At 48.7% G+C, this 24,014-nt stretch overlaps 2 protein-coding genes and 1 long non-coding RNA gene across 4 annotated transcripts; 1 reads left to right on the top strand and 2 right to left on the bottom strand.

Moving 5' to 3' along the window:
- Positions 1-7,585: 7,585 nt before the first annotated feature.
- On the bottom strand, positions 7,586-20,325 carry LOC136473559 (uncharacterized). Its single transcript, XR_010762677.1, has 3 exons — positions 19,874-20,325; positions 7,807-7,853; positions 7,586-7,709 (listed from the first exon to the last, which is right to left on the bottom strand). It is a non-coding gene; the product is annotated as an uncharacterized lncRNA (long non-coding RNA).
- LOC136473558 (L-type lectin-domain containing receptor kinase S.7-like) lies at positions 7,833-11,916 on the top strand. Of its 2 annotated transcripts, XM_066471200.1 has the most exons (2): positions 7,833-10,100; positions 10,724-11,916. In XM_066471200.1, exons 1-2 carry the CDS (start codon positions 8,114-8,116, stop codon positions 10,783-10,785), a joined length of 2,049 nt encoding a protein of 682 aa, XP_066327297.1. In that variant the 5' UTR covers positions 7,833-8,113; the 3' UTR covers positions 10,786-11,916. The 2 variants fall into 2 exon arrangements, with proteins under 2 accessions (XP_066327297.1, XP_066327298.1); XM_066471201.1 differs by lacking the exon at positions 10,724-11,916 and having other exon boundaries at positions 7,833-10,438.
- Positions 20,326-22,373: 2,048 nt separating the features above from the next.
- LOC136473560 (uncharacterized) lies at positions 22,374-23,735 on the bottom strand. The gene is made up of 2 exons (XM_066471202.1): positions 22,822-23,735; positions 22,374-22,729 (listed from the first exon to the last, which is right to left on the bottom strand). Exons 1-2 carry the CDS (start codon positions 23,513-23,515, stop codon positions 22,653-22,655), a joined length of 771 nt encoding a protein of 256 aa, XP_066327299.1. The 5' UTR covers positions 23,516-23,735; the 3' UTR covers positions 22,374-22,652.
- Between the last annotated feature and the right edge of the window lie 279 nt (positions 23,736-24,014).

Here is a 24,014-nt window from a genome sequence, read left to right on the forward strand (position 1 = left end):
ATTACGCCTTTTTGATTTACTCAAAATTTTTCTAAACAACTTGAAAAACTCCAAAGATAAACTTTGTATAACTTATTAAGCTCTACACTTTTGCTTTTGGGCCCAACCCCAAAATATGCTTAGATTTTGAAATGGATTTTTAGGGTAGGATTTAAATGTGGAAAAGCGGAGTTTTCTCGAAAAATTCAAAATCTAAACAAACATTGAACTTGAGTCAAACAATACATTGCAACACATACCACATAAATATAAACTTGTATTAGTGTATGCATATCAAAGTTTTCACCAAATGCCAAATGCTTTGCAATGCATATGATGACATGCCAGATTTTAATATTTAAACACCCGAGGTGTTACAATCCTTCCCCCTAAAAGAAATCTCGCCCCGAGATTCAAAGCCATAGGGTAAGTAATGGAAAAGGAAATGTGTCGCGAGAACACATACAAACTCTGTCCATAAAACAGCCGAGGTTACTTTACAAAACACAACTTGTAGCAACCGAGCTCAACTAACATTATTCTATTCTATATTGACGCTAGAAACGCTGGAAACTTTTCTAACAAGTAATCTTCTGATTCCCAAGTAGCTTCCTCTTCTGAATGTTGATTCCATTGTATTTTATAGAACTTGATTGTCTGTCTTCGAGTAACACGATCTTTTTGATCTAACACTCGGATAGGATATTCGGAATAAGTTAAATCCGGTTCTAGTTCCACTCCATCAACTTCAACATTCTGTTCAGGCACTCGGAGACACTTCTTCAATTGAGAAACATGGAACACATCATGCACAGCTGTAAGATGTTCAGGTAATTGCAAGCGATATGCCACTTTTCCATACCTTTCCAAAATTTGATATGGTCCAATATATCGAGGTGCCAACTTTCCTTTAACACCAAAACGGGTAACTCCCTTCATTGGTGATACTTTCAGATATACAAAATCTCCTTTGTTAAATACCAATGGTCTCCGTCTTCTATCCGCATAACTCTTTTGGCAGGACTGAGCTATCTTCAAATTACTCTGTATTTGCCTAACCTTGTCTTCTGTTTCTTTCACAAGGTCAACTCCAAAGAATCTTCTCTCTCTAGGCTCAGACCAACTCAATGATGTTCTGCATCTACGACCATAGAGCGCTTCAAATGGAGCCATTCTAATGCTTTCCTGATAACTATTGTTGTATGAGAACTCAGCCAAAGGTAAGCATTCATCCCACTTATTGGAATAGTTAAGGACACAACACCTTAACATATCTTCAAGTACTTGATTGACTCTTTCCGTCTGTCCATCAGTCTGCGGATGATAAGCTGTACTATATAGAAGTTTAGTACCCAATGAAGAATGCAATTGTTTCCAAAAGTTGGAGACAAACTGTGTACCTCTATCTGACACAATAGTCTTGGGTACTCCATGCAAACTCATGATTCTTGCTATGTACATCTTGGCATATTGGATCGTAGGATATATTGTCTTGACTGGAAGAAAATGTGCTGACTTAGTGAGTCGATCTACAATAACCCATACTGAGTCAAATCCTTTTGATGTCTTGGGTAGACCAACAATAAAATCCATACTTATGTCCTCCCACTTCCAAGATGGAATAGGTAATGGTTGTAACTCACCAGCAGACCTCAAATGTATAGCTTTCACCTTTTGACAAGTATCACACTTTGCTATGTATCTAGCAATCTCTATTTTCATTTTAGTCCACCAAAATCTTTGCTTCAAGTCATGGTACATCTTGTTGCTTCCTGGATGGATAGATAACCTAGTAGCATGTGCCTCATCTAGAATTGACTGCCGCAACTCAGGAACTTTTGGTACCACCAGGCGATCCTTGAACCACAACACATCTTCATTATCAATGCTAAAGCATTCCGCTTTTCCATTCTTGACTCTTTCCTTAATATGGGCTATACCCTTGTTTTCCTTCTGAGTAGCAATAACTTGATCTCGAATAGTGGCTTCAACAATTATGTTGGTCAAACTTCCTTGTTGAATTACTTCTACATTCAACTTTTCCATTTCTTGACATAAATTCAAACTCATTGTTCTCACCGTTAGACAATTGCAATAACCTTTGCGACTGAGGGCATCTGCAACCACATTTGCTTTTCCAGGGTGATAATGTACTTCCAAATCATAATCCTTAATCAGTTCTAACCATCTTCTTTGTCGCATGTTCAACTCTAACTGAGTAAAGATGTACTTTAAGCTTTTGTGGTCTGTATACATATGACACGTATTACCAAGCAGGTAATGCCGCCAAATCTTCAGAGCATGAACCACAGCTGCTAACTCCAAGTCATGGGTCGGATAGTGTTCTTCATGTTGCTTAAGTTGCCGGGATGCATAAGCAATGACTCGACCTTCTTGCATCAAGACACATGCAATACCAATACCTGAAGCATCACAATAAACATCAAACGGCTTCTCGATGTCAGGTTGGGCTAATACTGGTGCAGTGGTTAATAGTTTCTTCAAAGTCTGGAAAGCCTCCTCACAATCTGATGACCAGACAAACTTAACTTGGTTCTTCAACAATTCAGTTATGGACTTTGATATTTTTGAGAAATCTAGAATAAACCGGCGGTAATATCCCACCAAACCCAGAAAACTCCGAACTTGATGAACTGTGGTTGGCGGTTTCCAATCAAGCACATCCTTCACTTTGCTTGGATCAACTGCAACTCCTTCGGCTGACAAGACATGTCCAAGAAATTGCACTTCTTTAAGCCAAAAATCACACTTGCTGAAATTGGCATATAGTTGATGTTCTCTCAAACGGGTCAGAACAATTCTGAGATGTCCCGCATGTTTTTTCATATTCTTGGAATATACTAAAATGTCATCAATAAACACTACTACAAACTTGTCTAGCTTAGGCATGAATACTGAGTTCATTAGATACATGAAATGAGCTGGAGCATTTGTTAAACCAAAAGACATTACCAAGTATTCATATAACCCATATCTTGTGGTAAATGCCATTTTGGGAATATCCTTAGGCTTTATCTTGATTTGGTGATATCCTGATCTCAAATCTATATTGGAGAAAACTTTGGCTTCGGCCAATTGATCAAAAACAGATCTATCCGAGGTAATGGATATTTATTCTTGATGGTCACTTCATTCAACGGACGATAGTCAACACATAACCTCAGGGTCTCATCTTTCTTTTTCACAAAAATTGCCGGACATCCCCAAGGTGAGGAACTAGGTTGGATAAACCCTTTCTCAATCAATTCTTGTAACTGAGTCTTCAACTCGGCCAATTCCTTAGGTGGCATCCTATAAGCTCTCCGAGAAATCAGAGCTATTCCAGGTTGTAACTCTATATTAAACTGTACATCCCTATCAGGTGGTAGACCAGGTAAATCTTCAGGAAACACATCCGGAAATTCACACACTACCGGAATATCTCTAATCTCTTTGACAGTAGTTGCACAAATCTTGCCCACTGATCTTCTTAGGGTTGGAAGTTGGATAAGAAGTTGAGAATTACTATCAGGCAAACTTACTCTTAATGTCCTATTCAAAGCATCTATAATAGCCTTATGCTGATACATCCAATTCATTCCCAAAATTACATCTATATCCTGATCCTTAAGGATAATCATGGTAGTGGGAAAAATATGCCCACCCAGGTTTACGGGTACCTGGTATACCATTTCCTTAGTATACAGACGTCCCCCAAGCGACTGTATAAAGAAACTTTCCTTTGTTACCCCAATTGAAATTTCATGCTTCACAACAAATGTTCTATTGATGAATGAATGCGATGCGCCAGAATAAAAAAGTATAACTGTAGGGTGATTGACAACAGGAAACACACCCATCATCACTGACTCCCCTTCTGGAATTTTTCCAGCTTGAATATAGAACACCCGTCCTGTCTTCCTCTCATCTTTGCCCTTCTGAGCATTCTGATTGGGGTTCTTGTTTGGTGCCTGACCCTGTTGTTGATTAGCAGGGGCCTTCTGATAATTTTGATTAGCCTGCCTAGGATATGGACATTCCCTGGAGAAATGACCAGTTCTTCCATAATTGTAACATGGATAGTTGTGACCCTGGGATGTTGGAGCATTGCCACCAGGAGCATTGGTTGACTGTGAACTCGGATAGGTTATAGTAGGATGGACATTTGAGTGTTGCCCAGCTTGGAACTATGGCAGACGATAAGGAGGACGATTATGATGTATTGGATGATAAATCACCCTCTGCCTCTTCTGATTTCCACCAAAAGATCCAGATGGCACACTCTTTTTCTTTTTGAGCTCCTTATGCTGCCGATACTTTGATTCTGAAGCAATTGCAATATTTACTGCCTCATGGTAAGTAACATTAGTGCAAGTGGTCATCATAGTCTGCAACTTGGTATTCAGGCCTCTCATAAACCACCTCTTCTTCTTGGCATCAGTATTGACATGTTCGGATGCATATTGGGACAGATGATTAAATCTTCCCACATACTGCATCATGGTTTGATCTCCTTGTTTCAAAGCAAGGAATTCATCTAGCTTCATAGCCATCACTCCTTCAGGGATATAATGGGCTCTGAAGGTAGTACGGAACTTAGCCCAAGTTATTGGAATACCAGCAGGTTGCATAGCCACTAAGTTTGCCCACCAAGCACTTGCTGCTCCTCTAAGTTGTTGGGCGGCAAACGTAGGTTTCTGATACTCCGTGCATGGTATAAGGTCAAATTTCTGCTCCATGGTTCGAAGCCAGTCATCAGCCTCCAATGGTTCATCTGCCTTGGTGAACACTGGGGGTCTTGTGTCTGTGAAATCAACATATGTATCCTCTTGTTGGTTATGGTGGCGTCCACGGTTTCCGTTCATCTGATTCTGATTACTCTGGGCCATCTCATGAAGCAAACGAGAATTTTCAGCCATCACATTGACAAGTGCAGTTATAGCATCAGCTAAATTGGTTGGAACAGGTGGCGGATCTGGAATACCATCCTCATCTTGTGAAGTTCCAGGAATATACGAACCCCGCGTACGACGCATCTGCTCATAACAAACCAAACTTTATTCACATGTCTTTATTGAATTGTACCAAAGCTTACTCTAGACACATTACAAAGAGTTTACTAATGTACAAACAAACCCATGAGTACGAGAACAAAACTACTTATCTTAACTAGAGCTACTATTATACAACTCTACTCTTTTCCTCAATTTCTTCAAACTTCAGGCTCGGTATCCATTCCGGAATTATTACCGCCTTCATCATCACTTTCATCGATCATTACTAATTCTTCAGGATCTTCTTCTTCTTCCTCTCCCGATTCATCATCATCGGCAAGGATGACACCGGGGTCCATGGCATCAGCTTGAGGTTCATGATTCGGATTTAGTAGATTGCTAAGCCTATGAACTTCCTCATGTAGATATGTATTATGTTCTTCTAAATCTTCTACATAGAATTCTAGCTCATGAGTTCTAGCTCTAGCTACATTTTCCCTGTGCCAAGCTTCATTTCTTCCCTCCACCGTACGAACTAACATACTTTCGCAGTTCCTATGCGCGGTGGTGAGCTGCCTCAATTGACCCTGTAATTCTTCTATTTGTATAACATCCAAAGCCCTATCTCTAGTAGATTGTGCTAACTCCATAGAAACCCTCAGTATCTCTGCTTGGGGATCAGGCCTAGTACTGCTACTGCTAGCACCATCATTTCTAGAGGCAAGTTGGTGACGAGGAACTCCTTTGGGTCCGGTGGACTTACGGGGCGTCATCTTGGCACGAGCCATACTGTAGGAAGCCAATTTAATCCAAGTAAGACCATTTGATCAAAATCCAAAAAGTAGCTAAGATGGATTACATTCCTCAAACCAAACTCACTACTTAACTCTAGACTAAGAGGTGAAGGAAGTAACGAGTGAATTATTCCTGATGCATGAATCGTTCTTACGAACAAAAACATCAAAGTTTATAATGCACATAAACAACATTTATTTTTATTTAGGGCATAGTATAATTACTACTCCACCACACAAAAACCTTTTTAATCAAATAGGGAATGGTGAGAAAGAAATAAGATAAGTCAGAAGCAATTTGGACTAAATTACCAAGTTAAATTTAGTCATCCAAATCATTTTGAAGTTTTGTAAAACAATACAACAAAACCTTGTAACGATCACTCTGATACCATTCTGTGGTAGAACCTCCTAAGTTATAGGGCCACATGCACCTGTCACTGTCCGACGACCTTTGACATTTATGCATATGTTTCCAATAACTTAAAAAGACTATCGGGTGTCCTCGGGGAACCCTGAATCATCCATGATTTCTGAGCAGGATCACGTTACAGAGTCATTGCAGTATTACAACATTTATTCAAATATCAAAATCAGAGTAAAAACAGCGGAAGTCTTATGATAACATAGTTTACAAACCAGTTATTTCAAACCTTACAAACTAAGTTCTTTAATTATTACAAACCATAGTAGTAGTGGAGTGGCATAATTAATATATACATAACACACAAAATAAACATCCTGCCCAAGGATCACACACTTACTTCTCATCGTCAGAACGAACGATAATGCCTACATAATTTCAGTATCCATGTGTGTTTTACAGTTACCCCAAAATGACATTCTAAGCATGCTGTATGAAGCATCAATATTATATAGGTCTTTACGAAGGATTGACAATTAAAATACAAGTCAAAGTTTTGACGTGGAACTGAAACAGTCAAATTTATACCGTAAGAATCTAGTTCATTAAGAATATTTAGCTATTCTATCTATCACCTTTTGTTTGCGACATGCCTATACAGGAGACAACACTATGAAAACAAAGAAAACAAGTAGATTTTTATTGACTTCGTGCTACATCTAGTTGATATTTATCCTACGTCAGCTAATATTAATAGCCAACAAAACAAAACAAAAAATACATATGGGGAGATGAATAGGTATTACAAATTGAATTTTGTGCATGGCTGAAACTAAGAGGAGCAATTTTATCCTAAAGTGTTCTCTGAATGCCACAACTTCTTAATAACCTATGTGTGTTGTACAATTATAAAAAGTAAGTATTTGAGCATGATATTAGCAACATTCTGTTTGTAGTCAATTATCACTCTTCATGAAGCTCAAACAGTTGAAATAATGTTCTATTGTCCATATAAGGCCATTGTGGATCGTAGTGGTTTTCAAGTACTCTTCGTGCATATAGAAAACTAAACAATAATAATTTTTTTCATATGACCTCCACTTTCACTAAAAAGGACTCACGTTGGTTGATTATAGAAAATACAGTACATGAGTAAATGTAAAACTACTTTGAGAGGCATTTCCTCAAACACATGTACTACACATGTACACCAAGATACACAAATATGATTAGGGTTTAGGGGGCATCACCTCTCGTAGATGGTGGCGATGACTCTGGTGTTGCACATAGCAAAGCCAAGCACCGTTACACAAGAGTTAAAAAGGCATTTCTATCCTATGCAAAATGGAGAAAATATATTCGCATATTGGAAGTGTTACACTAGTACAAGAAGTGGAATACATGTCGTGTCTAGTCTCATTGAAATAGCAAGTTCTCAATTTACACACATAAGTATTTTTTTGAGTGGAATTTACACACATATGTTACTGAACTGAACTTAGGCTTCTCTGCTGCATATGTATCGTGGGCTGCTGCATCACACCATGTCTTTCATGTGAGCCTGAACGATCGAACAACCTGCAAAAGGGTATGGCAGGAGAAGAACAGAAACCATAAACCAGTATCAGAAAAGAAGAACATGGGTTAGAGCATAATCGATACAGGATCATCTCACCTTCTCTATCTGAGCCTGTACTTTTTTGAACCATCGTCGTGGATGTACTGCAATGAGAGCATTCGAGCTATTAATCCAGCTGAGGAACGGGTGTCGAATCCCATATGTGAACTTGTTGTGAGAATTCGATTTAAAAAACGGCACACGTGAACAGGGCCGCGACGTCAAAGTGACCGGCTGACCGCCCTAACCGCCCCCAAATTAATCCCACTTCCAGCTCCATTGTTGATTTCTCAAGCTTCGCGTCTCCCATCTTACCCAATGTGATCACTGACCACCAATACCCTTGTCACGCGTCGGCGTCGCCATGACCACGCGCCCCTCCGTGCTCACGCTCCTCCTCCTACTCGCCGTCCAGCTCCCTCCCGCCGCCGCCGCCGCCAAGCACCGCCACGCGTCCGAATCCGCCCCAGCACCACCCGCCTCCTACCTCCTCGTATCGTGGGCAAGCAACCTCACGCTCCTGGGCTCCGCCTCCCTCCACCCGGGCGCCACAGCCGTCGCGCTCACCACCCCGTCCCGTGACGGCGTCGGTGCCGGGCGCGCCCTCTTCTCGGAGCCCGTCCGCCTCTTCGTCCCCTCCTCCTCCGCAGCCGCCTCCTTCTCTACCCGCTTCACCTTCCGCATCACGCCCGCGCCCACCTACGGTGACGGCCTCGCCTTCCTCCTAACCTCTTCCCGGACTTTCCTCGGCGCCTCCAACGGGTTCCTCGGCCTCTTCCCCTCCTCCTCCGCCTCGGACGAGGGCGAGGCCGACCTCCGCGGCGTCACCACCGTAGCCGTCGAGTTCGACACCCACCGCGACGTGGCGCTGCGTGACCCGGACGGCAACCACGTCGCGCTCGACGCGGGTTCCATCTTCTCCGTCGCGTCCGCGAGCCCCGGCGTCGACCTCAGGGCAGGCGTACCCATCACCGCCTGGGTGGAGTACCGCGCCCCACGCCGCCGCCTCAGCGTGTGGCTCTCGTACTCGTCGTTCCGCCGCCCAGAGAAGCCCGCGCTCTCTGCTGATGCCGACCTCTCCGGACTCCTGCGCACATACATGTACGCCGGCTTCTCGGCGTCCAATGGCAATGGCGCGGCGCTTCATGTCATTGAACGCTGGACCTTCCGCACCTTCGGCTTTGCCAACTCATCCCGCGCGTCGCCGCCATCTGAGCCCCCAGCACAGCCCAACAAGGCACTGCTGCCGCCCAACAAACCACTGCTGCTTACAGGAAGCCACCAGCACCACCACCTAATCTACAAGGTGCTCGGTGGAGTCCTTGGAGGCATGGTCTTGCTTATATTTGCCATCGTCGCCTCTGTTGTCTGGCTTTCCAGGCCAGCTCGTCGCCCAACTGAAGAGCGTACAGTGCCGCCGAGCGAGGACAAGCCTTATGGGACGATGTCTATGGAGGTGGTACGAGCAGCAACAAAGAGCTTCGACAGTGGCAATGTGATTGGCATTGGTGGCTCTGGTGCCACTGTGTATGAGGGAGTGCTCCCATCTGGTTCAAGAGTTGCTGTCAAACGGTTCCAGGCTATATGGCCGTGCACGAAATCATTTGTAAGTGAGCTTGCGGCCATGCTCAATTGCCCAAATCATCCCAATCTTGTGCGGCTTGCTGGGTGGTGCTGCAGTAAGGATGAGCTCGTGCTTGTTTATGAGTTCATGCCCAATGGGAATCTTGACTGTGCGCTGCACACAATGGGTGGAGCAACACTTCCGTGGGAGGCACGGTTCAGGGCAGTGCTTGGTATCGCCTCTGCGCTTGAATATCTACACGATGGGTGTGATCGCCGGATTCTACATCGTGATATCAAGTCATCTAATGTGCTACTCGATGGTGAGTTCAATGCCAGACTAGGTGATTTTGGACTTGCTCGTCTGGTGAGCCATGGTGGATTACCGCTGACAACACAGCCAGCAGGCACACTTGGCTACCTTGCTCCAGAGTATGTGCATTCAGGTGTTGCAACAGAGCGGTCTGATGTGTACAGTTTTGGTGTGCTTGCTCTGGAGGTGGCCACTGGCCGGAGGCCAACAGAGAGGGGAATCTCTGTTGTTGACTGGGTGTGGGTTCTATGGGATCGTCGGAGGCTAGTTGATGCTGCAGACCAGCGGCTTCAGGGCCGATTTGTTGCGGAGGAGATGCGACGGATTCTGCTTGTGGGTCTCTCTTGTGTGCATCCGGACTGTAGGAAGCGACCTGGTATGCGAAGGGTAGTCAAGATGCTTGATGGGACTGCACCCTTGACAATGGTGCCAGATAAGAAGCCACCTGTTATGCTCCAGACACAAGTAAATCAAGGTTCATCAATGAATTCAGTGGATACTGTCAATACAGCGTTCTACAGTTGTCGCTGAACTTATATGTTAATAGGTTGGCTAATAACCACATCCTGATTCATATGTGGTTGTGTTGATGCTCCAACTTTCATTTCTGAAACATGAGTAGAAGCTAATGTTGGGGTTGTTCCACATTGTTGGAACATATCCTACTTGTGCACAGAATGCTGCATAACGTATTGTTTTCTGGTACAAAATGCATTGAGGTGTTTTCTAATAACTTGATTGAAGATTCCTATGCCACTTACTTGAACCATTGCTTCAGTTACTCATATATGCCTGATGATCTTCTTGATTTTTCCTGACAAATGATGGGCATCTATTGGGGTATTTGGACATTGGTGTCACTGTGAATAATCACAACGGAGCAGTAGCTCTGATGTTCATATAGATGCAACTGAACTGTCTTCCTATGTAGTTCTGAACATGTTGTATTTGGTGCATGATTTTCTTCACTGAATTTTCATCTGAAATATACTTGATTGGTCCCTTCATACATCATTACTTCCTCCATTATTGCATAACATGGCATCTAGAGTGACTGTTGAGCACTACAGTGCTTATGTGCTGCTCCTTCTCTTCCAGCGTCTGGTGGGAAATCTACTCAACGCTGGGAATTCATCTCCCAAGCCCGGAGGAGGCACTAGGCCTGATGGATTGGTGGGAATGGTCCAGGGATTCCCTACCTGCTCACAAACGAAAGGGCTTTGACAGTCTCTTCACGCTTCACCTGGCATATTGGAATGAAAAGCGTGTCTTCTGGAGTGGATGGTCACAGCTCAGTAAGGACTCGCCATCAGGCAAGATGCCAGGCTCTGGGTACAGGCAGGGATCTTGATTGTCTCTTTTTTTTCCCTCTCTGAGTGTTTAGACTAATCCATTCGTTTCGGTCGTTTCCCTCGTGAAAGAGTAACCTTCGAGTGTGTCCTCATGTGCCAGACAATGGAAAATCAGAATGCATTCAGCCTGTTCGTTTGTTGGTTTTAGCCAGGGCTTATCAGCCAACTAACAGTGTTTTTCTCTCACAACAAACCCGCACCAGCCGAGTTTATCAGCCCAGAAACCAACCAGCGAACAGACTGATGGTTAGAGCAACTCCACCATATACCTTTTCACCTTTTACTTAAAAGACAATATAGGAAATTGAGAAAACTCAATTTCAGGTTATAGGGGAGAGCTTATACCCTTATACAACACATTGACAAAAATTTCGTTGAGCCAGCTCGGTGGCTCGAGTAAAAAATGCTTCTGTTGAACTCATCTTCCCTTTAATATAAAAATAAGTAGATTTTGAGTGACTTTCGACTTCCGCTCGGCTCGTTAGGCTCAGCTCGTTAAGTTCAGCTTGAAGTTGGGTCTCATAATTTCGGAGACCATGATAAATAAGATTATGTCAATTTTGAAAAAAGCTTAAAAAATGTACTTAGCTCGTTATCCAGCCCTATACGGGACTCACCCGTAAGTGACATCGCCTTTCTTCTTCTCCCCTCTTTTTCCTCTCTCGTTGTGCTCTCTCTCTCTCCTCTCTTCTCTCGTGGCGCTCTCTCTCCTCGCTCTTCTCTCCTGTGGTCAGCAGACAGCGGTGCAACAACAGCAGGCGGCGGCGGCCCGGCCAGCGGCCCGTGTGCTCGCCTACCCAGCGTGGCTATCAGACATCCAATTGGGACCCCCACGTCGGGCCTAGCGGGTCAGCGGGAGCCCAGGACCCGACCCTGGCCAACGTCGGGGGCGCCATGCGCGCGTCAGGGTGCGTGTGGCCAGGGAGGGCAGGCCACCACCGCCTCCATATTAATACCGAATTCTAGATAGATTAGGAATAAAGAAAGATTTGGAATAAACATAGGAAAAATAAGTAGAGATTTGTTTAGGAAAGGAGTTGATAATTTTTAGGAAGTAGGAGAGTTTTGCTTTAGGAAAGGAAATTCAAATATATAAGGACTCCTTTTATAGTTTTCTTGGTGTGCAAGTCCTATAGGGACTATAAATATATAGACACTGTAACTATTTCAATTCAACAAAGGAATAGAGCATTGCTCTTTAAACGATTCTCTCTCTCTTCCTCTTCTACACCGCCGCCCTTCTTGCGTTCACGCCGTGGTCCTCTGTCCCAGCCCACGCTGCCGCCCTCGTCTCCAGCAACCCGGTGAAGCAGCACCACTGCTGCCGTCTAGCAGCCGCCCACGGTCCTGCCCTAATCACTCGCCAACCGGACCCCGAGCAAGACTGTGACAGTGGCGTCGACGCGACCGGCGGCTCATGCGTACGGTGGTAGCAGGTCCACCCGTGGGCCGGTGACATCAGAGACCGGAGGAGAAAGAAAAAGGGATTGAGAAAAATGGTGGTAGATCCTCTCCATTTGAGGGATTGAGAAAAAAATATAGGGAAAAGGGATTGAGAAAGGGGATCTGCTGCAGCACGTTTTTGGCTTGGATCCCCCTTTTTTTTTCTCAATATATGGAAAGGGGATTACTTTTACTCAATCTTGTGGAGTTGCTCTTAGACTTTTATTCCTTCTTTAGTACAAAGATACAAGGAAAAAGAACCGTCGAACACTGGATGGTCACTTGAATATAATTTAGTATGAGAAATTATTTGATAGTATTTCGTGTTGGGTATAATGTAGATATTAAACAGTGCATATCAGGGTTGCTATGGTAATATTGAGTGCTTAGAGGGATATTATTACCTGCATACTACATGTCCTAACTATGCTCCTATTTGAAGTTGCATAGGCAGTTTGGAGTTTTTGAATATCAAGGTTTTGCTTGTATTATTAAGTTCAATCAGAATAGAATTCCTTGTAGTCGCTAAATATGTTTTTGCATACGGAAAGATCTATACATTCAGCTGTCGTACACTAAGTATATTGAGGTGAACTATATTGCCATTGTAAATGGATTTAAGATCAAACTTGATGATGTCCCAACATCGTCTGAAGAAGATCCCATTGAACCCGTCGGGGCGAGGTGCTTTGTCTCTGGGAATTGAGTCAATTGTAGCTTTTATCTTTTCTTGGCAGAAAGGGGCCTCGAGGGCCGAGAGGTCTTGCTGGTAGCCTAGGGATGTCATGCGCTCTAGTTGTCGCCCTAGTGATCATGGTATCCAGGCTATTATCGTCGCCATCATCATTGTCGTGGAAGCCATTGTGCCCTGTCGGTGCTGGCGGGTCTGTTAGTATCATTCAGTCATTTCAGTCCGTGGTTTTAGAGTTTTCAGTTAGCGAGTTTGTCAGTCTTAGCAAATAACTGAACCCGGTTCATGGGTGCGTCTTGTACGCCTGAATCGCGCATCGTTCGCGGTGAGGCAGTCACGTAGGTGTTCTCTCCGGGTTTGTCTCGAGTCGTAGCTGAAGCTTAGCGCTCCACTTGTCCGGTCGTGGGATGGCGCGATCAAGTCGGGAGGAGTGGCGCGCATGGCGCTGTGTCCGGGTGGCCGAGAGCCATTCGTTTCTTGTATAAATTGCAATGCATAGAGTCAGAAAACGCTGCGTAGTTCCAGCACCAAAACCCTCTGTGTTGATCCACTGAGTTCGCGTGTGTTCCAGTAACCGTTTCATCGATTCAGGGTCGTCTTCCTCGCCTCCGGCGGCGGGCCCCAGCGAGCCGAAGACTTCATCTGGTATCAAAGCCAGGTTCCGGCGGTGGACGCGCGACCGCGCTATCGCTGCGGCATTCATGGATCGGCGGAGGAATCGGTCGTCGTCGCCGCGTCGGGGAAGCGGCTCCGGCGGCGGCGGTGCGGGTGGTACTCGCGATCCGGTGATCAGCCGGGTCGTGCGTGAGGAGACCGGGAAGAACAAGTTCCCCCTTCTCACCAAGACGAACTACTACTCATGGGCGGCGCTCATGAAGCTGAAGCTCCAGGCGCGGCGCCTGTGGACGGCGGTGAACGTCGGGACGGACGACTTCGACGACGACAGGAACGCGTTGGAGGTCATCGCCATGGGCGTCCCCGAGGAGCTGCACGGCAACGTGGCCAGGAAGCCCACGGCCAAGGCGGCGTGGGATTCGCTGAAGAAGGTCCATCTCGGGGTGGATCGCGTCCGTCAGGCGAAGGCGAACACGCTTCGACGGGAATTCGAGGCCCTGCGGTTCAAGGACGTGGAGACGGTGGACGAATTCGCCATTCGCATCACCGACATCGGCAATCAGCTCGAGGTCCTGGAGGCTGGGTTCACCGAGCCGGAGATCGTCCGCAAGTTCCTTCAGGCGACACCGGCGAGGTACTCCCAAATTGTTATGGCAATTGAAACTCTGCTTGATCTGGAGACGCTCTCGGTGGACGAGCTGGTTGGGAGGCTCAAGGCGGCCGAGGAACGCTATGATCTCGGTGGCAACACCGGGTCATCCACGGCGCGGCTGAACCTGACGGAGGACGAGTTGGTGGATCGCGTCATGTCGCGCCTTCAACTCTCCGGTGGAGCTGGATCCGGTGGCGGGTCTGGAGGCCGGCGGTCCTCACCCGCCGGCCAACGGCGTGGCCGCGGCGGCAGTACTGCCCAAGCCGGAGGAAGCCGTGGCGGTTCCAAACCACCTGCCGGTGGGAGTAACAACGGTAAGAAGAAGAAGCTCGCCGGGGATGAGTGCGCGTACTGCGGCAAGACGGGGCATTGGGCTCGCGAGTGCCGCAAGAAGAAGCGGGATGAGCAAGCCCATGTCGCCGAAGCTGAGGCGGAGGCGGCGCTGATGGTGGGGATCGCGGAGGTCTCCATCGATCCGGCGGACACCCAGGTGGACGTGGAGCACGTTCCAGTGGGCGACGGGAGCGCAAGGACGCGCTGGGTCTTCTCCGACGTGTACACGGCAGACACCACAGCGCACGTGGCGTTGGCTTCACCGACCCTGCACGCCGCCGATGAGCAGGTCCACATCCAGGAGGACAAGCTCTTCGTCCAACTCGGGGAGAAGTGCGCTGATGACAAGACGCGCTGGATCCTCGACACGGGCGCGACGAACCATATGACCGGCGTGCGCTCGGCCTTCTCCGAGCTCGACACCGGCGTGCGCGGCACTGTACGGTTTGGCGACGGGTCCGTGGTGGACATTCAAGGGCGCGGCACCATCCTCTTCAGCTGCAAGACCGGGGAGCATCAGAGGCTCGGAGGAGCCTACTACATCCCCAAGCTCACCGCCAACATCATCAGCCTCGGGCAGCTTGATGAGGACAAGTACAAGGTACTGATCGAGGACGGCGTTCTGCGCGTCTGGGATCAGCAGCGTCGACTCCTGGTGAAGGTGCAGCGAGCGGCGAACCGCCTCTACTTCCTCGACGTCCACATCAGTGCTCCGGTGTGCCTCACGGCGCACGCGGATGACACGTCCTGGAAATGGCATACGAGGTACGGGCACCTCGGATTCCATGGACTGAAGCTGCTGGCCAAGAAGGAGATGGTGCGCGGTCTACCTCAAATCGACCACGTCGAGCAGGTGTGTGAGAGCTGCCTCGCTGGGAAGCAGCGTCGGCAACCATTCCCAGTGGCGAGCAAGTTCCGCGCATCAAGATCCCTGGAGCTTGTTCACGCGGATTTGTGCGGTCCGATCACGCCGTCGACACCCGGCGGCAAATGTTTGTTCCTGCTTGTTGTGGATGATCGAAGCAGGTACATGTGGTTGATCCTACTGGCGTCCAAGGATCAAGCCTCGGCGACCATCATCCAGCTGCAGGCGAGGCTGGAGAGGGAAGCCGGCTGCAAGCTGGGGACCCTGCGCACGGACCGTGGAGGCGAGTTCACAGCGCGAGTGTTCGAGGAGCACTGCGCTGACCATGGCGTGCAACGTCACTTCACCGCGCCGTACACACCTCAGCAAAACGGCGTGGTGGAGAGACGGAACCAGACCGTGCTAGGCATGGCACGGAGCATGATGAAGGGCATGAACGTGCCCGGCTGGCTTTGGGGGGAGGCGGTGTGCACGGCCGTCTTCATATTGAACCGGTCGCCGACGAGGAGCGTGGACGGGAAGACGCCCTACGAAGTCTGGTATGGTTCCAAGCCAGCTGTGCATTTCTTCCGCACTTTTGGTTGCACGGCACATGTGAAGGTCGCTGGCGGTCACCAGCGCAAGCTGGATGATCGCAGCACTCCCATGGCATTCATCGGATATGAGCCGGGGACGAAGGCCTATAGATTCTACAACCCGAGCACAGGGCGTGTCTGCATCTCGCGGGACGCTGTGTTCGAAGAAGGGAGGCCTTGGAAGTGGGAAGATGCTGCGGCGGATCTGCCAAGTATGGCTTCGGGGGAGCCGTTCATGGTGGAGTACGTGATCATGTCTGCTCTGGGCGGCGGACACGCGCCGCAGTCACCAGCACTGACACCGCTGCAGTCACCAGCGCCAACACCACCGGTCTCGCCGGGGCCCTCGACACCGACTATGGGTCCCGCATCCCCTCCGGCGACACCAGAGGCTACACCTGCGCCGGGAACCCTGGTTGGAGTGGAATTCGCCTCACCTCCTTCGGGGGAACCAATGCTGGATGCTGATGCCGACGACGCGCCGCTGAGGTTCAGGACAATGGATAATGTCCTCGGTGATGAGCCCGTTCCAGGGGAGGCGGATCGCGCGGTGGGTGGCGAGCTGCTCGTCGCTGTCGACGGAGAGCCCACGACGTTTGATGAAGCACGTGGCAGTGAGGACTGGCGGAAGGCCATGCTCGAGGAACTCTCCTCGATCGAGCAGAACAACACCTGGACTCTGGTGAGTCTCCCACAAGGGCACCGTGCAATCGGGCTCAAGTGGGTGTACAAGATCAAGCGCGACGAACTGGGGGCGATCAGTAAGTACAAGGCGCGCTTGGTGGCCAAGGGCTACGTCCAGCAGGCCGGCATCGACTTTGACGAGGTGTTTGCGCCGGTGGCGAGAATGGAGTCGGTGAGAATGCTTCTTGCTGTTGCTGCACAGGAAGGCTGGCTTGTCCATCATATGGATGTCAAGTCAGCGTTTCTCAACGGTGATCTCGCGGAGGAAGTGTACGTGCAGCAGCCGCCGGGCTTCATCGCGGCGGGGCATGAGAAGAAGGTGCTTCGTCTGAAGAAGGCACTCTACGGGCTTCGTCAGGCTCCTCGGGCGTGGAACCAGAAGCTTGATGCGAGCCTGAGTGACCTCGGCTTCACGCGCTGTGTCAGCGAGCATGGCATGTACACCCGTGGCAAGGGGTCTTCTCGGGTGATCGTAGGCGTCTACGTCGACGATCTGATCATAACCGGAGCCAAGGAGGGTGGAGTTGAAGCCTTCAAGGCGGAGATGCAGCGGCTGTTTAGGATGAGCGACCTCGGGTTGCTGTCCTACTACTTGGGCATTGAGGTGAGGCAATCCAAAACTGCAATCACCCTTGGCCAGGCTGCATATGGGCGCAAGCTGCTGCAGAAGGCAGGTATGGCGGGGTGCAACCCCTGTCACACCCCAATGGAAGTTCGACTGAAGCTGTCGAAGGATGGAACGACCGCCTTGGTCGATGCAACTGAGTACCGCAGCCTGGTGGGCAGTCTCAGGTACTTGGTGCACACTCGCCCGGACATCTCGTTCGCGGTGGGGTTCGTGTGTCGCTTCATGGAGAAGCCAAGGCAGGAGCACATGGCGGCGGTGAAGCATCTGCTACGCTACATCGCCGGCACAGTTGAGTTTGGACTCATCTACCCCAAGCTGTCAGGCAGCGACAACAATCTGATCGGCTACAGTGATAGCGATTTGGGGGGAGATATGGATGACAGGAAGAGCACTACGGGCATCGTCTTCTTCCTGGGGCAAAAGGCGGTGGCCTGGCAGTCCCAGAAGCAGAGAGTGGTGGCGCTCTCATCCTACGAAGCGGAGTACATCGCCGGCGCTGGAGCAGCGTGTCAGGCGGTGTGGCTCACAAGGTTGCTGAAGGATATCATGGGCGATGATCCTCAGACGCCTAAACTGAAGATGGACAACATGTCTGCAATCGCACTCAGCAAGAACCCGGTGCTGCATGATCGAAGTAAGCATATCGATACTAAATTTCATTTCATTCGTGAATGCAACGACAAGGGAAGCATCTCGCTGGAGTTTGCGAGCTCTCAGGAGCAGCTGGCCGATCTGATGACGAAGGCGCTTGGGCGATCAAGGTTCTGCGAGCTTCGTGAGAAGATTGGTATTGTAAACCTGGGCTGAAACGAATTCATTCAGGGGGAGATTGTTAGTATCATTCAGTCATTTCAGTCCGTGGTTTTAGAGTTTTCAGTTAGCGAGTTTGTCAGTCTTAGCAAATAACTGAACCCGGTTCATGGGTGCGTCTTGTACGCCTGAATCGCGCATCGTTCGCGGTGAGGCAGTCACGTAGGTGTTCTCTCCGGGTTTGTCTCGAGTCGTAGCTGAAGCTTAGCGCTCCACTTGTCCGGTCGTGGGATGGCGCGATCAAGTCGGGAGGAGTGGCGCGCATGGCGCTGTGTCCGGGTGGCCGAGAGCCATTCGTTTCTTGTATAAATTGCAATGCATAGAGTCAGAAAACGCTGCGTAGTTCCAGCACCAAAACCCTCTGTGTTGATCCACTGAGTTCGCGTGTGTTCCAGTAACCGTTTCATTGATTCAGGGTCGTCTTCCTCGCCTCCGGCGGCGGGCCCCAGCGAGCCGAAGACTTCAGGGTCGTGGCGATCAAGTGGCACCAGTTCACTATCGATAGTGTCATAGTGCCATGTGTAGTCGCAGGGGACGATGCATCCATCTCTGTCGGGTGGGTCTTCCACGAGATCGAGGTGTACAAGGACCCTGAAGGTGAGGCCGCGTTGGCCTCTGCTGGTGGAGGAGCAGCGCCATCATGGAAATTAGCTTTCCTGATAGACAATGTTAGCAAGGTTACCTTGGTGATGTTTGATGGATTGTGGTTCCATGTCCACAAGCAGAAAGCTTTGGTGTTCCTGCACTGCAGGGAGGGTTATTCAACATAATCGAGCTTGCGTGATGTTGCCACTACTCGCTTCGCAATACACTAGTTCTAGGCGTGTTGGGGAATTCTTTCCAAGCATAGGCGGATGTGGTACTGAAGTTGCAGTTGTCGCCATGAGTGAGCTGCCATGGATTGATGTGGATGTTGAGGTTGCCATAGGGGAGTTTCTCTAGTGCCACAGCTTCATCGCGGTGGTGGTAGTGCTTGAAGTCGATGAAGAAGTCCACAGGGTAGTGCTTCGTGACCGAGACATCGAGCGATCGGACTGCGAGCCTATAGCAGATGGCCTTCTTTATGATCTTGGTGTCGACCATCGGACGGTTTCGACCAAGCCATGCCACCACTCCGTGAGTGGACAGGTGAGATAGCTCGTCGTTCATGGCACAGGTCACTGAATCCACCGCCGAGGTCTCTTTGGGATGAGCTGCAGGATCCCCCAGCATCGCCATGGCCTGTCGTGCGAGAGGGGGAACCCGATGGGGTCGTGCAGCGGTGGCGAAGGAGGTGGAGGAAGCTTGAAGTTTTGCTTAGTGCTTTGGCTTCTACACTGCCGCTTTTATGGTCTGAGCAGCCACAACACATGCACTTCACCGGGTCTGTGCAAGATGTCGTGGAGTGTCCGCGAGCAAGGCAGTGGAGGCATTTAGGCCATTCTCAATGGAGATTTTATAAAATTTTATGGGCATTAAATATGCTGATATGGCACTATCTTAATTAAAAGAGGGATGATAAGAGTTACATAGACGCACAGAGAGTAAACTTTTCTGCATTCTTTCCAAAATATGTGCGTTGAAAACTGGGATATGAAATTGGCATTGAGACTGGCCTTACCGTTCATGGTAGCCAAGAGATTTTCGCTAAGAGAAGATCGAGCAGGCGGTGCGTTGGTGGTTGAGCGTTTCAAAGTTTCTGCCATTTTGAACTCTGGCCAACCGTCAACGCCACCAGTACTTCGGGTGCACCGGGTTCAACGCCAGGTCTCCATCAGTGAGCTGTGAAGTAGACCGAGAAAATGAAGGGTCGCGAGCACCCGACCGCGCTAGCTTGACCTCGGCCTTGCCATCCGGTCCTCGGGAAGGGAAGGAGAAGAAGCGTGTCTTGGAAGGGGGGGTTGAATGGTTCCCTCCATCTGAAGCAGAGGAAGAACCAGATTTGCCGGTTGCTGGGGTGGATGTGAGGCAAGTTCTCTTGGTCGCTTGGTCGCTTGGGGAATGAATGTTGTGGGTCGTTGAGGAGGAAGTAAATGCGAAGCGAACACACTTCACTGGGCACGCCCTAGCTGGTCGAGCAGTTGAGGTGGTGGAGGCAGCCTCGATGGGGATGTGGAGCATGCCAATGACGATGGATTGGAGACGAGGGCGACAGACGGGCGGTGTATGGGCCGTAGGTGGGACTAATGATATCCACATGCGGGAGGAGTTCTTGGTGGGGAAACAAGCCAACTGGCTAGAGGATGCACGAGAAGACTGAGGGTGCGAGGGAGGGATCGGAGGTGGTGGCCCTGTATTACCTTGTCAAATCATTCATGTTGGATATGTGTCCAACATTCCCTATTTTTAATTGGCAGCTGTTTTATCCTTTTCAAAGTGCATTTCATTTATTTGACTATTGAGTGGTTTTGCTATCTTATTGTTTGATCCATTCCTGACCTTTTCTCATTTCAGAAGTCGATGGTTCATGGTTACTAGTTACTACTGCATCTGGTAATCTTGTCCACTACGAGATTATTCTGTGTAGCTCGCTAGTGCCTAATAGTTTCCTGAGTGTTTTACAAAAACAAAAACACTCGGGATTATCCTCGAGTGTATCATATTGCAGTCGGGATATGGTAAAGCACTTTAGATATTTCACTTTCGCCGTGTGTTTATATTTGCCTTCGGGATACTTTTGTTTTAGACTGAACAATTTAGGCAGGCGCGGCAAACGTGAACGTCGTCAGGAGACTCCCGAATGTTTTATGCAAGCGGGCCTTCGGGAACTGTTTTTCACTAAAGTGGCGGCAAAAGCGGCGCACAGCTGCTGCCCTTCGCGCCGGACGCCAAAATTTTTTAGCCTGGCAAAAACCCTCGAAGCTTGCACCAAGAAAAAACATTCCAGTCTCCAGCTGAGACTCGTGGACACACACAACCCGCCGCCACCATCGTCTTCGAACCGGTGTCATCGCCTCTGAACCCGCCGCCACCGTATCCCACCCGTCTCAGCCCCTAGTGCTGCTCCCACTGCCACCCAGGCAAGAAGCTAGCAGCACCAAGCTGCACACCCTAGTTTCAGTTTTTTCCTAAATCACAGGGCCCATGCTCCAATATGCTTAGCCCCTCCGATTCCCTCTCTCTTTAATCCCCACCTCCCATAGATCACATCCTTCACTGCAGATCTCATCAGGTCACTACAGTTCGAGTCACTTGATTGCCACTTTAAACTTTAGAAATCTCATTTGCTTTTAAAAATGAAGGGTACTGGAGAAACGGGAGGCTCACACTTATTAATAAAATTCCAGTAGGTGCTCACACCTCTCCTGTTTTGTCAAAAAAATAATAATAAAAAGAAACTGAAGGCTCAAACATAGATGCTGCAGAAACTGGTACTGCTAGAGAGGCTGGAGAAGGGGAGCATGCTGACAATGGATCTCATATAGGCGAATCTATGCTGATCAATTAGGCCAATCTATTGTGATCTTACATTTCTATGCTAAACTTAGTGTTGTTGTCAAACTTGAGGTGAAGTTTGTTGTCGTGTCCTACTGTGAACCTTTAGAACTTGTGACTTTTGTTGATCTGATCATGTTACTTCTTTTGGGGAATCTAAAGGTGAAGACTTTAACAATTTTAAACTTTGTGACTTTAACAGTTCGAAGTCCATTTGGCCAAATTTGTGCTGTGTGAACTGCATGTGAAGCACAACCTGAACATCTCGGCATCTGCAAATACTCCCTCCATTCCAAAACCGTCGTTCTCGCTTCTCAAGGAGTCAAACAATTTTAATTCTAACCAAATATATATGATAAAATATTAATATTTAGAGTACATAATTAATATCGTTAGATAGATCGTTAAATTTATTTTTATAACAAACTTATTTATAGATAGAAATGTTGTTAATAGTTTTTCTATAAATTTAGTCAAACTTAGCAAAGTTTGATCGGCACGTATACTATAGCGACACCTATTTTTGAACGGAGGGAGTATATGGGACATCGTGTCATTTGTGAACCCATATTTTCAGTATTGCTCGTGGTTTGCAGGTTCCAAAATGTTGAAGTTGATTAGTAGAGGGCTGCCGTACGGTACCATGGTGTGAACTCGAGCTAGCATCGTGTGCAAGCAGGAATAAACCATCTCTACTTCATGGACGACACCAATAGACGAAACATGATAGAATCAGTGTACCATTAATTCATGTTACGCACTAAGCTTCTTCTTCTGTACACGAGGAATGACAGAAAACAGCATGGCGACCACGTGTTTACATCATATTTGGTTGCTGGTTAATTCGTCAAGAGTTCATTTTAATTTGGCCACGCACCTATACATATTGGTCGACGACAGGACATCCGTGGCGCGCGATGAGGATTTCCGATCAGACGAATTGCTAATTGTCTCTCTCTGTTTTATCAGCCGTGCTTGATGGAGCAAGCCACCACCTGCGCCCAGTGCCTCAGCCTCGTCTTCACAAGCTGAGGGTTGTCACCTGCACGCATGATGCGTCAGAATTATTTAATGGAAAGACAGCTCAAATGATTTTCTTGAGAGCAGGTGTACGTGTGTAATTTATTACAGTACCTGGGGTAAAAATCTTCCATGCGTCGGCTCCGCCGGACGCGGTTGCGCCGGCGTTGGGGCTGCGTGGGCTCGGGATGTCGGGGAGCGTGGAAGACGATGACACGGCCGACAGCGTCGACGTGGGGCTCGCCGCCGCCAGCGTCCGCAGCTTGGGGTCCGACAGCTGCCGGTTCACAGCGAAGTAGAATTCGAGGGCGGGGAGCGTGTCGCGGAGGTGGGCGCCGCCGGTCTCCTCGTCGAATCCGAACCCGAGCTCGAAGGAGCCCCGCAGTTCGTCAAGGTCCTCGTCGGTCAGGCACCTCATTGCGCGCTCCGACGAAGACCTCATAACATGACGATGATGATGCCGTTCCTCGACGATGCTCTTGTTGCCACCGCCTCCTCCGTCGTCGTTTACCGATACCATGCTGCTGCGCCGCAGTATCTGCCGCCGACGCTTCTCCCATTTGGCCTCCCTGGTGGTCTCCTTCATTGACAGCTGCTTCGATAGAAGCCACCTCCTGTTATTGCCAACGCCGCCGGCCGCTTCGTGGTGATTGTGATTCCAACCCAGCGGGGGCGTCTTCTTCGCCTCGGCTACTTCGTCCTGCTGTGCTTCATCCTCCTCCCTCTTCCTCTCCCTGTCGCTGTCGTCCGACGACGAGGAGTGAACTTCGATGCGCGGCTTGTTTTCCATCATGTCCAATCGATCCATGCTTACCAACTAATAATTACTCTAGCTATATACTATAGTATATATCCTCCGTTGAGTGTGCGGTGTACGAAGAACACGTAGCAGCTGCCGTCCGTCACCGGTCGGGTGCACGGCAGCTGCGGCGTTCGGAGGAGGGGGGCGCCGGCGATCGTCGTCGGAGAGAGGGGAGGAGGGTCTCCTCCTGTTTGTACGTGTTGCCGGTGAATAGGGAAAAGACGGAGACCCTCCTGTTCCCAGGAAACAGGGCGCTCACCACCACCAGTCCACCCACCTCCTATGAAAAGCAAATCTGCAGTGGCAAGACAGATGTCCGTGTACGGGTGAGGCTTGCCACCAAGGTTGGCCGGCCGTAACGATGGGCGGACGCGGAGATCAATCCTCACCGCTAGCTTCTTGCCTGCGGTGCACCAAATTTAACTGTAAGCTATGTTGTGAAAATCTGCTTTTAGACTGACCAAAAAACACGCTGAAGCTTTGTTTGATGCCCATGTATTAACCT

This window comes from Miscanthus floridulus, chromosome 8, assembly GCF_019320115.1.
Source record: "Miscanthus floridulus cultivar M001 chromosome 8, ASM1932011v1, whole genome shotgun sequence".
Classification (NCBI taxonomy): domain Eukaryota; kingdom Viridiplantae; phylum Streptophyta; class Magnoliopsida; order Poales; family Poaceae; genus Miscanthus; species Miscanthus floridulus.